At 37.4% G+C, this 15,455-nt stretch overlaps 1 protein-coding gene across 1 annotated transcript in view; it reads left to right on the top strand.

The window, feature by feature from the left end:
* ADAM32 (ADAM metallopeptidase domain 32) overlaps nucleotides 1-15,455 on the top strand; it is a 123,717-nt gene that overhangs the window by 80,528 nt on the left and 27,734 nt on the right. The window contains exons 15-16 of the mRNA XM_045535375.1: nucleotides 8,716-8,824; nucleotides 10,065-10,248. Of these exons, the coding sequence (XP_045391331.1) occupies nucleotides 8,716-8,824; nucleotides 10,065-10,248 (293 nt within the window). The remainder of the gene's footprint in view (nucleotides 1-8,715; nucleotides 8,825-10,064; nucleotides 10,249-15,455) is intronic.

Here is a 15,455-nt window from a genome sequence, read left to right as displayed (position 1 = left end):
GGCTAGGACTTCCAGTACTATGAAGAATAGAAGTGGTGACGGTAGGCACCCTTGTCTTGTTCCAATTCTTGGGGGGAATGTTTTCAACTATTCCCCATTGTGTGTGATGTTGGCGGGGCGTTTGTCAATATATAGCTTTTATAATTTTCAGATATGTTCCTTCTGTGACTTAGTTGTTTGAGAGTTTTTATCATGAAAATGTGCTGGACTTTGTTGAATGCCTTTTCTGCATCTATTGAGATGATCATATGGACTTTGTTTTTGCTTCTGTTTATGTGGTGAATCACATTTATTGTTTTACATATGTTGAATCATCCTTGCATCCCTGGGATCAACCCCACTTGATCATGGTGAATTATTTTCTGATGTTCTCTTGTATTTGGTTTGTTAGTATTTTGTTGAGGATTTTTGTATCTACGTTCACAAGGAATATTGGTCTGTAGTTTTGTTGTTGTTATTGTTGTTGTTGTTGTTGTTTTAGTGTCCTTTCCTGCCTTTGGTATCAAGGTAATATAGGCTTAATACAAGCTTCATAGTATGACTTAGGGAGAGTTCTTTACTTCTCCATGTTATGGAATAATTTCTGTTGGATTGGTACCAGTTGTTCTTTGTAGATCTGATAGAATTTGGCTTTGAATCCATCTGTTCCAGTGTTTTTTGGTTGAAGGATATTTTATTACTGCTTCATTCTCACTGCTTGTTATTAGTCTGTCCAGGATTTCTCTTTCTTCCTGATTGAGTCTTGGGAGCTTCTGTGTTTCTAAGAATTTGTCCATCTCCTCTACATTTTACAATTTATGGGCATAAAGATTTTCGTTATATTCACAGATGATATTTTGTATTTCTGTGGTATTAGTTGTAATATCTCCTTTTTCATTTATGATTGATCTTATTTGGGTTCTTTCTTTTCTATTTCCAGTTAATATGGCAAGAGTTCTATTGATTTTGTTTATCTTTTCAAGGAACCAACTTTTTCATTGATCCTTTGTGTTTTTTTTTCCAATTTATTTAGTTCTACTCTGAGCTTTATTCTTTCTTTTCTTCTTCTCCCCTTGGGTTTGTTTTGCTCTTCCTTTTGTGGTTCTTTGATAAATGACATTAGGTTGTTAATTTGTGATCTTTCTGTGTTTTTAATGTAGGCATGTAAGGCTATGAATTTTACCCTTGGGACTGCTTTCACTGTATCCTATAGATTTTGATGGCTTGTGTCCTTATTGACATTGTGTTCGAGGAATCTTTTAATTTCCATTTTAGCTTCATCAGTGATCCAAGCATCTTTCGGAAGCAGGTTGTTTAAAAACTTTATATGATTTTTCATATATTTGAGTGTTTCTCTTGAAATTGTTTTGAGTTTTATTCCACCGTTGTCTGAGAAGATACATGGTATGCTTTTGATTTTTTCTTTTTTTTTGCATTCACGGAGACTATTTTGTAGCCTACGTTGTGATAAATGTTGGAGAATGTCCCACATACTGATGAAAAGAATGTAAATTCATTAGTTTTAGGGTAGAATGTTCTGTAAATATCTGTTAGTTCCATTTGTTCTAGAGTCCTATTTAAGTCCAATTTTTTTAATTGATTTTCTACTTTGATAATCTGTCCATCACTGTCAGTGCAGCATTGAAGTCACCAGCAGTTTATGATGCTAGTGTTCATGTCTTTTCTAATATCTAGTAGGATTTGCTTTATGAATCTGGAGTTTTCTGTGTTAGGTGCATATATATGTAGGATTGTTATGACTTCTTGTGTAATTACTCTCTTTACCATTATATAGTGACCCTCTTTGTCTTTGTTTACCATTGTTGATTTAAAGTCTATTTTATCTGATATGAGAATGGCTATGGCTGCTCTTTTTTGGTTTCCATTTGGTGGGATAATTTTTCCACCCTTTCACATTGAGTCTATGTGAGTCCTTGTTTTTTCATCCATTACTGAAATATTTTTGATAGTATGATTTCTTTTCCTCTGGGAAGATACTCAGAAGTGGGATTGCAGGTTCAAATGGTAGATCTACTTTTAGTTCCTTGAGAAATGTCCATACTACTCTCCAAGGAAGTTTTACTAATTTACTTTACCAACAGCAGTGTATAAACTTTCCCTTTTCACCACATCTGTGCTAACATGTACAGTTTTTGATTTTTTAGTAATTGTCATTTTAATTGGTATAAGATGGTACCTCATTGTGGTTATAATTTCCATTTCCCTGGTGCTTAGTGAAGTTGAGTATTTTTCATACATTTTATGACCATTTGTGTATCTGCTTTTGAAACATGCCTGTTAATGTCATTTGGCCGCATTTTAAGAGGGTGGTTTGTTTTCATCCTGCTGACATTTTTGATTCCTTGTAGATTTTTGGATATTAGTTTTTTGTTTGAAACATAGCTTGTGAATATTTTCTCCCATTCTATAAAATGTCTTTTTGCTCTTTTATTTCCTTTGTTGTTCAGAATCTTTTTTATTTTAATTGAGTTCCATTTCTCTATTTTCATTTTTGTTGAATTTGTTTTTGAGGTCTTAGTCATAAATTCCTTGCCTATGCCAGTATCCAGAAGAGTTTTTCTTAGCATTTTTATTGATTCAGGTCTTATATTTAAGTCTTTAAAACATCTCAAGTTAATTTTTGTACATGATGAGAGACAGAGATCCATTTCATTCTTCTCCATGTGACTATCCAATTTTTTCAGCACCATTTATTGGAAAGGGTATTCTTTTCCCCAGTGTTATGTTCTTTTCAAATTTGTCAAAGATCAGTTTGCTGTAGGTGTGTGGCTTTGTTTCTGGGTTCCCTCTTCTGTTCCATTGATCTGTGCCTATTTTCCATATCAGTACTGCACTCTTCTATTTACTATTATCTTGTAGTATAATTTCAAGTCAGACAACATGATAACCTCTGGTTTTGTTCTATTTGTTTAGGATTGCTTTGAATATCTGGGCTCTATTTTGGTTCCATGTGAATTTTAGAATTGTTGAGAAAAATTATGTTGGTATTTTGATGGGAATTGCATTGAATCTATGCTTTGGGCAGTATGGCCATTTTCACACTATTGTTCCTTCCAATGCATTAACATGCGATATTATTTCATTAGTTTGTGTCATCCACCATTTCTTTTCTTCTTATGGGGGTACAAACACTTTGGTTACATATATTGCCTTTGTAACACCTGAGTCAGAGCTATAAGCATGCCCATCCCTCAGAAAGTGCACCTGGCCCCCATTACATGTGAATTTACTCATCCCCTCCTCCCCCCTTGCACCTAGGCAACACCTGATGAATGTTACTTCCATATATTCATCTAAGTGTTAATTAGGGGCAATTTAATGGTGAGTACTTGTGGTGCTTGTTTTTCCATTCTTGTGATATTTCACTTCAAAGAATGGGCTCTACTTCCACCTGAGATAATACAAGAGGTATTAGTTCACCAATTTTTATGGCTGAGTCATACTCCATGGTATGCATATACCATGTTTTATTAATCTGCTCATTTATTGATGGACACTTAGGTTGTTTCCACATCATTGCAATTGTGAATTGTGCTGCTATAAACATTCAAGTGTGGATGTCTTTTTTTTTTTTTTTAATAGAATGTCTTTCTTTATTTTGAGTAAATACCCAGTAGTGGGATTGCTGGATCAAATGGTAGTTCTATTTTTGGATCTTTGAGGCACCTCCATACTACTTTTCATGAGTTTATACTAATTTGCAGTCCCACCAGCGGTGTCTGAGTGTTCCTACGTGTCCACATCCATGCCGACATTTGATGTTTTGGGACTTTTTGATAAAAGCCATTCTCATTGGAGTTAGGTGATATCTCATTGTGGTTTTGATTTGGATTTCCCTCGTTATTATAGATGTTGAGCAATTTTTCATATGTTTGTTTACCATTAGTCTGTCTTGTTTGGAAAAGCTTCTGTTCATGTTCTTTGCCCACTTTTTAATGGAGTTCTTTGATTTTTTTTTCTTGTTAATTTTCCTGAGTTCTATGCAAATTGTAGTTATCAGCCCTTTATTGGATGTGTAGCGTGCAAATATTTTCTCTCATTCTGTAGGTTGTCTATTCACTCTAATGGTTGTTTCCTTGGCTGTGCAGAAGCTTTTTCATTTATTTATTTTTGTTGCTGTGATTGCTTTGGGGGTCTTCTTCATAAATTCTTTGGCTAGGCTGATGTCTACAAGAGTTTTTCCAACATTTTCTTCTTGAATTCTTATGGTTTCATGCCTTAGGTTTATATCTATTATCCATCATGAATTGATTCTTGTGAGAGGCGAGAGCTGTGCATCCTGTTATATTCTTCTACATATGGCTATCCAACTTTCCCAGTACCATTTATTGAGTAGTAATTCTTTCCCCCAGTGTATGCTTTTGCCTCCTTTGTGAAAGATCAGATGGCCATGTGAGGATGGTTTTAGATGCGGGTTCTCAGTCCTGTTCTACTGGTTTATGTCTCTGTTCTTGTGCTAGTGTCATGCTGTTTGGTTTGTATAGCCTTGTAGTATAGCTTGAAGTCTGGTAAATTGATGCCTCCCAATTTGTTCCTTTTGCTTAAGGTTGCTTTAGCTATACAGGGTCTTCTCTGGTTAGATACAAGGCATAGAATTATTTTTTCTAGATCTGTGAAAAATGATTTCAGTATTTTCATAGGGATTGCATTGAAACTGTAGATCACTTTGGGTAGTATAGACATTTTGACAATGTTGATTCTGCTGATCCATGAGCATCATATGGTTTTCCACCTATTTATGTCCTCTGCTATTTCCTTCCTCAGTGTTTCATAGTTCTCCCTGTAGAGGTCTTTCACCTCCTTAGTTAAATATAGTCCTAGGCATTTTATTTTCCTTCTTGCTTTTGTGAAAGGTATGGAGTCTTTGATTTGGTTCTCAGCTTGACTGTTGGCGAATATGAATGCTACTGATTTCTGTACATTGATTCTGTAACCTGAGAATTTTCTGAATTTATTTATCAATTCTACTAGTCTTTTGGCAGCATTGTTTGACTTTCCAGGTATAAGAGTACATTTTCAGCAAAGAGCTATAGTTTGACCTCTACTTCACGTCTTTGTATACCTTTGATTTCCTTCTCTTATCTGATTGCTCTGTCTATGACTTCCAGCACTATGTTGAATACAAGTTGTGATGGAAGGCAGCCTTGTCTGGTTCCAATTCTAAGTGGGAATGCTTTCAGTTTTTACCCTGTTCAATATGATGTGTGTAGATTTATTGTATATGGTTTTTATCATTTTGAGGGAGATACCATCTATGCTATTTTGTTAAGTGTTCTGATCAAGAAAGCGTGCTCAATTTTGTCAAATGCTTTTTTTCTGTGTCTGTTGAGAGGATCGTTTGGTCTTTGTTTTTACTTCTGTTTATGTGGTGAGTTACATTTATAGATTTGTGTATGTTGAACCATTTTTGCATCTCTAAGATGAAGCCCACTTGGTCGTGATGAGTTATTTTTTTGATGACAGGCTGAATTCCATTTGTTAGGATTTTATTGGGAATTTTGCATCTATATTCATAAGGGATATTGGTTGCTAGGTTTCTTTCTTTAAGTCTATTCCTGGCTCTGGTATCAAGGTGATGTTGGCTTTGCAAAATGTATTGCATAGGATTTCTTCCTTCTGTATATAGTGGAATAATTTCTGCCTGGTATGTCCCAATCTTTGTAGGTCTGATAAAATTCTGGTGTAAAACCATGTGGTCTGAGATTTTTTTGTTGAAAGGCTTTTTATTACTTGTTCCATTTAATTTCTTAGTATTGGTCTGTTCAGGAATTCTATTTCTTCCTGGTTGAGCCTAGGGAGGCTTTGTGTATCTAAGAATTTGTCCATTTCCTTCACATTTTCAATTTTATATTTACAGAGATTTTTATAGTATTCAGTGATAATATTTTGTATTTCTGTGAAATCAGTTGTGATTTCTTTTTCATTCCTGAGTGAACTTATAGAGTCCTTTCTTTTCTGCTTCTGGTTACCCTAGTGAGAGGCTTGTCAATTTTGTTCATTTTATCAAAGAACCAACTTTTTGTTTTACTAATATTTGATATAGTTCTTTTATTATTGATTTCATGTAGTTCTGCACCACTCTTTGGTATTTCTTTTCTTCTGCTAGATTTGGGATTGGTTTGCTCATCTTTTCCCAGTTCTTTGAGACAATTCATTAGGTTGTTGATTTGTAATCTTTCTGTCATTTGGATATATACATTTATGGCTATGAACTTTCCTCTCAGGACTGCTTTACCTGTCTCATAGATTTTGATAACTTACATCACCTTTATCATTTAGCTCAAGAATCTTTTGATTTCCATCTGAATTTCCTCCTTGATCCAAGTATTGTTCAGCAGTAGGCTGTTTAATTTTCATGACTCTGTGTAGAGATGCATGTTTCTGTTGGAGTTGATTTATAATTTTATTCCACTGTGTTCTGAGAAGATGCCTGGTATAATTTCTATTTCTTTAAATTTGTTGAGACATGTTTTTGCCCCATTCAACCAGAATATCTGCATGTGGAGGCAGGGCTGTCTGAGACCCCAGCAGTCTGGAGCAGGCCTTGCTCCTTTCCACCCTTGCTCATTCCTCAGCTTTCCCTGGGTGTCTGTTGGCAGGCAGGATCTCCATCTAGTTGAGCTCTCCTACATCTTTGATGTAGACTGGCAGGTTCTCTGTCTGGGAATCTAGCCTCATCTGGGAACGTGGCCTTCCTTTGGGAGGAGGGATGCCCCATGTACACACTGCTTCTGGGACCCACACTGCTCTCCCCTCCCAATCTGCCCCTGCAGACCTCTGAAGACTAATTCACAAATATCCCCTCTGGGTCCCCACGCAAGGTGATCAAGACCTGGGGGTATGGGATTGGCTTGCAGGCTTGTCCCAGGGTGGTAGAGATCAAGCTCTGACCATTCCAGGGATATTCATGCTGGTCCCCAGTCAAACATGGGTTTCTCAGGCTGGTTCAGTGTCCTTCTGCCTCAGGGTTGCTCTGCTCTGATGGGGCTGCTGGGCAAACAGCACCAGGGGGGCCAGCGGTCAGGGAGCTCACAGTCTGAGTACCCCTCTGTCTGCTGCAGGACCCCAAGACATTGTGACAACCCAGAACTAACATTTTCTGTACTGATGGAATCTATGCAATCTCCTTTGATGGATAGACCAATGTCTATAAATGATAGAAAGTGCTAGGATTAGGGGGAGGTAAAGAATTTAAAAAGAATAGTGGAAAGAAAAACTGTAAAGCATACAATTGGCAGGTAAACAGGAGAAACCCTCTTGATTCTAAATGAGAATGGAGAGGGATTAGATGGACATTAACAGTGACTAAATAAACATAAGAATGATTAATTCTCATAACAGTTAAAGGAGATAGATATTATTATCTGCTTTTATAGATCAGGCAGTTAGGCTTAGAGAGGTTCACTTTGGAGAAGGTAACTACTAGGCAGAATCCTAAGATGACCTCTAAATTTCTTCTGGTGCATACACATTGTGGATGGTTCGCTGACTTTGGGTTGAGGCAGAACCAGGGAATATATGATTGAATATGACTTTGGGTTGAGGCAGAACCAGGGAATATATGATTGAATATCATTCCTGTGATTAGGTTATATAGTAAATTCAAAGGAATTCTGAGGATATAATTAAGGCCTATAATCAGTCAACTTTGATTTAATCAAAAGGGTGGTGTATACATGCATAATGTGTGTGATGCACACCGTCTGGGGGATGGACATGCTTGAAGCTCTGATTCGGAGGTGGGGGAAGGGGGCAAGGACAATATACGTAACCTAAACTTTTGTACCCTCATAATATGCTAAAATAAAAAAAAAAAACGGGTGGGGCTGAACTAATCATATGAGGCCCTAAAACACAGAAGATGTCAGAAAGATTCTTCTGCTTGTTTGGAAGAAGGAAGCTATCATGTTGTGGGAGGGTCATGAGACCAGGACCTGAGGGGACTTCTTAAAAGATGAACAATCTATGGCAGGTAGCTAGCAAGAAAATGGGGACCTCAGTCCTGCACCTGCAAAAAACTGAATTCTACCAAGAACCAGTGAGCTCTGAAGGAGACTCCAACTTCAGATGACACTATAGCCCCAACCAAGACCTTGATTTCAGCATAGTGAGACCCTGAGCAGAGAACCCACCTATATGCCTTGCTGAACTTCTGACCTACAGAAACTGGGACTTAATACTTGGGTGTTGCTTTAAACTTCTAAGTCTTGGCAATTTTTTACAGAGAAATTAAAAAAGAAACCAATATGGTAATGAAGGAAAAAATAGATAAATACATAGTTGTTAATTTTGGTCTATTCAGTTTAGACTACCTAAAGATATGATAGAATGTCTTCTCATTGAAGAAGTCTCATTTATTTTGTTACACATCTGTCTTTTTATAAATTCCGACTCACAATCTTGAAGAACAGTGTAGTATTACCTCTCTATTGCTTTCTTCCACAGAATCCTCTTCTAATTTACACTTATATAACTCTACTCTCCCCCATATTATCTTTTGTGTTTTAAAAGAATGAAAATGAAGCAAAAGAAGGAATAACCACGAGCATTGCCTTTCACTTTACATTTTTCTCTTTCCTTACAACCTTGCTAGGAAAACCTTTGAATTAGATAGTAGTGGAGGAAGAGGCCAAGGAAGCATATAACATATTAAGCAATGGAGGAAGGTGAAAAACCAACATGTGTTTGATCCAAATATATTTCTAACTTTGACAGGTTCCCACAGTGCTCCAACTTACTGCTATGAAGAAATGCAAAGTCACACAGATAGGTTTGGGAACTGCGGTAAGAACAGCGCAAACAAATATATATTCTGTGGATGGAGGTATGCTACACAAGTATAACTGATACTCTTTTTCTTTTCTATTATTTTTTTTCATTTTTTTTTCTCTCTTTAGTATATGTCATTCATTCCAGTGTTTTAAAGTATTACATTTGCATGGAAGTGAATCTCAAACCAAAATCTCTAGCCCTGACATCTTTCTTGTGCTATAGGCTAAAATTTCATCTTATTTTTAAATATTTACATATAAATTATCATTAGGTTCCTAAACCCAATGCAAAATTGAAATTACTCATAATCACTGCACCATTTCTCTCCAAATCTGTTCACTTCTCCTTTTAAAATTGTATTCCCATCTACTTTGATAACTTGTTACATATAAAGACTGCCCAGTATCTGTAAAAATCATCTAAAGAGCTAGATTTTTGATTAATTTATTTTAAAACGACATTTATTAGAAGCATACTATGTGCCAGATACTGGGCTAAATACTAGAGAGCAAATCATACTCATACACTCATGGACTTTGTAGACTTGAAAACACAGTATGTAGATTTATGCTTTCTTGATTCGCTTATGCTTTTAGTTTTGTTTAGAAATACCTCACTCTTTCTTTTAAAAGCTTACTGAATTTGCGAGGTTTGACTCAGGTGGCATCTTCTCTATGAAGTCTTCCTTAACTGTTAAATTAGAATGTATCCACATCTTAAATTTCTGTGAGAATTTGTTAATTTCACTTGTATCATTTTTAATAGAATTTGAGTCATATTTGTATCATAACCCATAGTAAGAGTATTAGACTATATTATTTTTGAAAGTAGGGCTTAGAACTTTTTCATCTTTCTTTCCTTCTGTGAGGGGATATAAAATGTTGGAGTGAACTGAATATTTAACTGTAAATATATAATTTTCACAGTGAATAAAAGACCATTAGTACCATTGAAAGATAAGCTTGTTTCAATGTATTTATCCTTTAACTTTTTAATGTAAATGTTATTAAAATAAATAAATAAATAAATAAAAATAAATGTTACTATTAAAACATTACATTTTCCTTAGGTACATTGCCATAAATGAAGAAACGAAGAACCAACCTTTCTACCTACCTTCCTTCCTTCTACCTTCTTTCCTTCCTTCCTTTCTTCTTCCTCTTTCTCCTTCCTTTTCCTCCTCCTCTTTTTTCTTCTCCTTCTTTCTCTCCCTCTCTCTAGTCAAAGAAAGCAAACTGAAAGCACTACTAATAAATGGGTAATGTATAATAATAATTTTATTATGCTTGCAGGAATATTTTATGTGGAAGATTAGTTTGTACCTTCCCTTTTCAAACTCCTTTCCAGCAAGAAAATGGTGATGTGATATATGCTTATGTACGAAATCATGTATGTGTAACTCTAGACCCCAGATTGGAGTTCAACGAGCAAGATACAATGGCTATAAAAATTGGCAGTACTTGTGATTTTGGAAGGGTAAATAATTTAAAATCTATTTTTAAAAATCAAGTTTTATTTATTGCTTCAGTAAATGTTTTCACTTAAACATCAAATTTTAATTCATTTCTGGTATTATGTAACTTTAAAATGTTTGCAGGAGAAGATTAATAAGCTTAAATAGTAAGAGAAAAATGGGAATGGTTTCATCCCCTTCAGAATTTCAGTGTTATGAGCAAGAAGGCTCCAAGTGTTTGGGGGCTGGAGTGAGAAGGGAAGAGACCTTGGAAATATATTGTGGTGAGGTATTCCATAGCATGGAAACTTGCGTTTCTTCTCAGGAGAACAAGAAGGAAGAAATTCCACTTAATAACATATGTTTCTTTGTGGCCTCGTCAATAAGAGCACAATTTTTTTAAAAAAAATTTTTATTTCACCATATTACGGGGGTACAAATGTTTATGTATATTGCTTATGCCCCACCCAATTTAGAGCTTCAAGGATGTTCATCCCCCAGATGGTGTGCATTATACCCACTGGGTGTGAAAATACCCATACCCTCCTTCCCCCTCCCACCGGCCTAAAACCCAGTGAATGTTACTACTATATGTGCACTTAAGTGTTGGTCATTTAAGTCAGTTAATACCAACTTGATGGTGAGTACATATGGTGCTTATTTTTTCATTCTTGTGATATGTCTCTTAGTAGAAAGGGTTTCGGCTCTACCCAGGATAATAGAAGAGGTGCTAGATCACCATTGTTTTTTTGTGGCCGAATAGAACTCCATGGTATACATATACCACAGTTTATTAATCCACTCATGTATTGATGGGCACTTGGGTTGTTTCCACATCTTTGCAACTGTGAATTCTGCTGCTATAAGCATTCTAGTACAGATGTCTTTTTTATAGAATGTCTTTTGTTCTTTTGGGTACATGCCCAGTAATGGGATTACTGGATCAAATGGTAGTTCTACTTGTATCTCTTTGAGGTATCTCCATATTACTTTCCACAGAGGTTGTACTAGTTTGCAGTCCCACTAGTAGTGTATGAGTGTTCCTATCTCTCCACATCCACACCAAGGTTTATTGTTTTGGGAATTTTGACAAAGGACATTCTCACTGGAGATAAGTGATATCTCACTGTGGTTTTGATTTGCATTCCCTGATGACTAGAGATGTTGAACATTTTTTCATGTTTTTTGGCCATTAGTCTATGTTCTTTTGGAAAGTTTCTGTTCATGTCCTTTGCCTGCTTTTTGATAGGGTTGTTTGATTTTTTTCTTGCTGATTTTCCTGAGTTCTATATAGATTCTAGTTATCAGCCCTTTATCAGATATGTAACATCTGAATATTTTCTCTGATTCTGTAGGTTGTCTGTTTGCTCTCCTGATAATTTCCTTGGCTGTGCAGAAAAGCTTTGTAATTTGATCAGGTCTCATTTATTTATTTTTGTTTTTTCTGTGATTGCCTTTAGGGTCTTCTACATAAATTCCTTGCCTAGGCTGAAGTCTATAAGAGTTTTCCCAACATTTTCTTCTAGAATTCTTATAGTTTCATGCCTTAGGTTTAAGTCTGTTATCCACCGTGAGTTGATTTTGTGAGAAGTGAAATGTGCAGATCCGGTTTCAGTCTTCTACATGTGGTATCCAATTTCCCAGCATCATTTATTGAATAAGGATTCTTTCCCCCAGTGCACGTTTTTGTCTGGTTTGTCAAAGATTAGATGGTTATATGAGGATGGTTTTATATCTGGGTTCTCAGTTCTGTTCCATTGGTCTATGTCTCCATTCTTGTGCCAGCACCATGATGTTTTAGTTACTATAGCCTTGTATTATAGCTTCAAGTCTGGTAAATTGATGCCTCCCAATTTGTTCTTTTTGCTTAAGATTGCTTTTGCTATACGGGATCTTCTCTGGTTCCACACGAAGTGTAGAATTATTTTTTCTGGATCTGTGAAAAATGATTTTGGTATTTTATTAGAGATTGCATTGAATCTGCAGATCACTTTGGGTAGTATAGACATTTTAACAATGTTGATTCTGCCAACCCATGAGCATGGTATAGTTTTCCACCTGTTTACAGCCTCTGCTATTTCCTTCTTCAGTGAAAGAATTGATAAGTGGGCAGATATCTGTTCATCCTGTTGAGTTGAACTTTGTTGCTTTGTTTTCTCTCTTCAGCCATTTTTGTATCTGGCCTTTGACCTTTTAGCCTTTGGATGACTTTACACTGGTGAGTATTTATTGTGCTGATCCATGTGTAACACTGTTTTGAGTACTTCCTAGAGTGATGGTTTTGTCTTGATGAATTCCCTCAGTCTTTTCTTATCTGAGAAACCCTTTATTTCTCCTTTTTATGAGAAACTTAATTTTGCAGGGTGCAAGATTCTAGGCTGGGCATTATTCTGTTTGAGAAGAGTGAGAATGGGGCCCCAGTCTCTTCTTGCTTGTAAGGTGTCAGTTGAGAAGCCTGCCATTATTCTGTTGGGTTTTCCTTTGTAGGTTTCCTGCTTCTTTCACCTTACAACTTATAGGAGGGCCTCTTTGGTAGTTATTTTGGTCAGTCTGATGACTGTGTGTTGTGATGTCTTCCTGTTTGCAATCAATCTCCCAGGAGTCTTTTGAGCTTGTACCTGGATATGTAGAATTTTATCATGGCCTGGGAAATTTTCATCTATTACATATTCAAATAGCTTATCCAACCCTTGTGTATTTTCTTCTTCACCCTCAGAGATTCCTATGATTCTCATATTAGGCCTCTTCACATAATCCCACATTTCTTGTAGACTTTGCTCTTTTCTCTTATTTCTCTGGTTTATCTCTGTGACTGACTTATTTAATTGAAAGGTGTTATCTTCAATCCCTACGATTCTTTCTTCTGTTTGATCTACCCTGTTCTTGAGGCTTTTCACTGTGTTTCATAATTCGTTGAATAAATTCTTCATTTCCAGAAGTTCTGTTTGATTTTTCCTTAATATTTCCATTTCTTTAGTGAATTTTTCTTCCATGTCCTGGATTTTTTAATGTGATTTCTTTGTGTTGGTTATCCATTTTTTCTTGCATATCATTGAGTTTTTTTACAATCCATGTTTGAAATTATTCTTTTGTCACCTTAGTGCTCTGAATTTGGTTGATGCCCATTGTTAGAGAGCTGGTGTTCTCCTTTTGAGGTGTGCTTTCTGTTGGATTCTTTATCCTTCCAGAATTCTTTTGCTGATTCCTTCCCATATGGATCAGTTGTTGCTTCTTTAGATTTTCATTTTTTTAATTACACATTCTGCTTAGTCTCTGAGTCAGTAGGTGGTGTTTTGGGGTGAGATTTGACCACATGATTTATGATGAATCAGTAGATGCAGTAAAATGGTGTGCAGAATGGCCTCCTTGTCAGTAGGTGGCACTTGCTGGAAGGAAACGGATGCAGTGTTGTTTTTGGGTCCTGTAACCAGCTCTTGTTCCTTGGAGTGGCACTCTAGTGCCTCAGGTGGTGGGTCGAGCTCTGAGACTTCCAGGTGTGTCCTTACACTCCACCTCAGTGGTGGCAGTTGGGGAAGTGAGGCTGGGTGGAGCTGGGTTGTGTGAGCCTTCCCTCAAGCTTTGCAAATGCTATTAGCAGGGGTCAAAGGTCTGTTCTCTGCTTCTGGGCAAAGATGCCAGGGAGGGGCTTAAATGGCCCTACTCAGCCAAAAAAATCTGTGTGTGGGGTGGGGCTTCCTGAGACCTGCAATCTGGAGCAGAACTCGCTCCTTTACACCCTCCTCTATTCCGTGATGTCCCCCATGTCTTTGCTAGCTGGCAGGACCTGAAACCAGCAAATCTCCCCTGGCTGTGATGGGGGCCAGGAGGTTCCCTTCCCAGAATTGCAGCCTGAGCTGGGAGCATGGCTCTCCCGTGGGAGGAGTGTTGCCCCTCAACACAGTGATCTGCCATCAATTGCTCATGCACCTCAGTAGGCTTGTTCACAATCATCCCTTCTGTGCCCCTGGGCAATGCTGAAGACCTGAGTATACGGGATCTTGTCTGCAGGCCTGTCCCCTGGGTCCTGGAGATCAAGGAGATCAATCTGTGACCATAACAGGGAATGGAGTGTGGGTCTCAAGCCACCCACGGGGTGACCAAGGTGGATCAATGTCTCTCTGCCTCGGGATTTGCCCTGGTCCCCTGGAGTCACCAGGCAAGTGGCACCCAGGAGGTCTAGCAGGTAGGGAGCTCACAGTGTGAGTACCCCTTTGTCCACTGTAGGGCCCCAAAAGGAGGTCCCATTTCCTGAAGACGCCTCGAGTGGTGGCTGAATTGTATCTCTCAGAAGCCAAAGATATGGAGGAGGGGGAGAAGAGGAGAAGAAGCAGTATGGCACCTGCTGATCAGCTTGAGTCTGCAGGCCGGAGGTGTTTTGAGGGAGCGAGGATCCTGGTGCCTTCTTTGCAAGATGGTCACCACTCACTGGCAGCAGCCATCTGGGCTGGTGTGGGCAGCTCTCTCCAACCGCTCAGGAGCCCACCAGCATTCTGAGTTACAAGGGAGGGGAAATTTAAGCGCTCCACCTACCCTTGTCACTGGTCTCCAAGTCTCTCGGGGGTCTTTTTCCTTCCAGTTGTCTTCTGCAGCTTCTTCCAGGGGAGTCTCTTGTAGTTTCAGGCACCCTTCCTTCCAAACCCTCATCCAATCTATGTTTGTCTGCCTGTTTATTTTTTTTTTTCACTTCTAAAATCTATCTTTTTTGCAGAGACACTCTGGCTGGCGGTTTTTCTTCTCTACCATCCAAGAGCACAACTTAGATCAGGCTATTTAGAGTCAAATCTTTACTTCTTAGTGTTTGACATTTTGCAAATTACCTAGCCAATCTGAGATACATCAGCAATATGTAAAGTGGAGTAATAATAGCATTCACTCTGTAGGGTATTGTGAAGATTAAATGAGATAACAGTATGAGTGTTAGCATAAGGCCCAGAACATAGTAAGAGCTAAATATAGTTTAGCTGTTATTATTGATTATTATCATTATTATTTGTCTTTGAAACCAACCAACATCTAGAGAAGAAATAGAAGAAATAAATTGAGTTCATAATCTCATTTATTTGTTGACCAGATCTTGGCTGATGAGGAAATATAAAACAATGTAAAGTGCAGGCTTTAAAGAGAGGTACACATTGATTTGAATTCTGACTCTGGCATTTACTTGATAGATTATCTGGAGGAAATTATTTAATACAGTTAAGCCTTAGTATTGTTACATGTGAAATATTTA

Source organism: Lemur catta, chromosome 22, assembly GCF_020740605.2.
Source record: "Lemur catta isolate mLemCat1 chromosome 22, mLemCat1.pri, whole genome shotgun sequence".
NCBI lineage: Eukaryota > Metazoa > Chordata > Mammalia > Primates > Lemuridae > Lemur > Lemur catta.
This window is presented reverse-complemented; position numbering and strand designations above follow the sequence as displayed.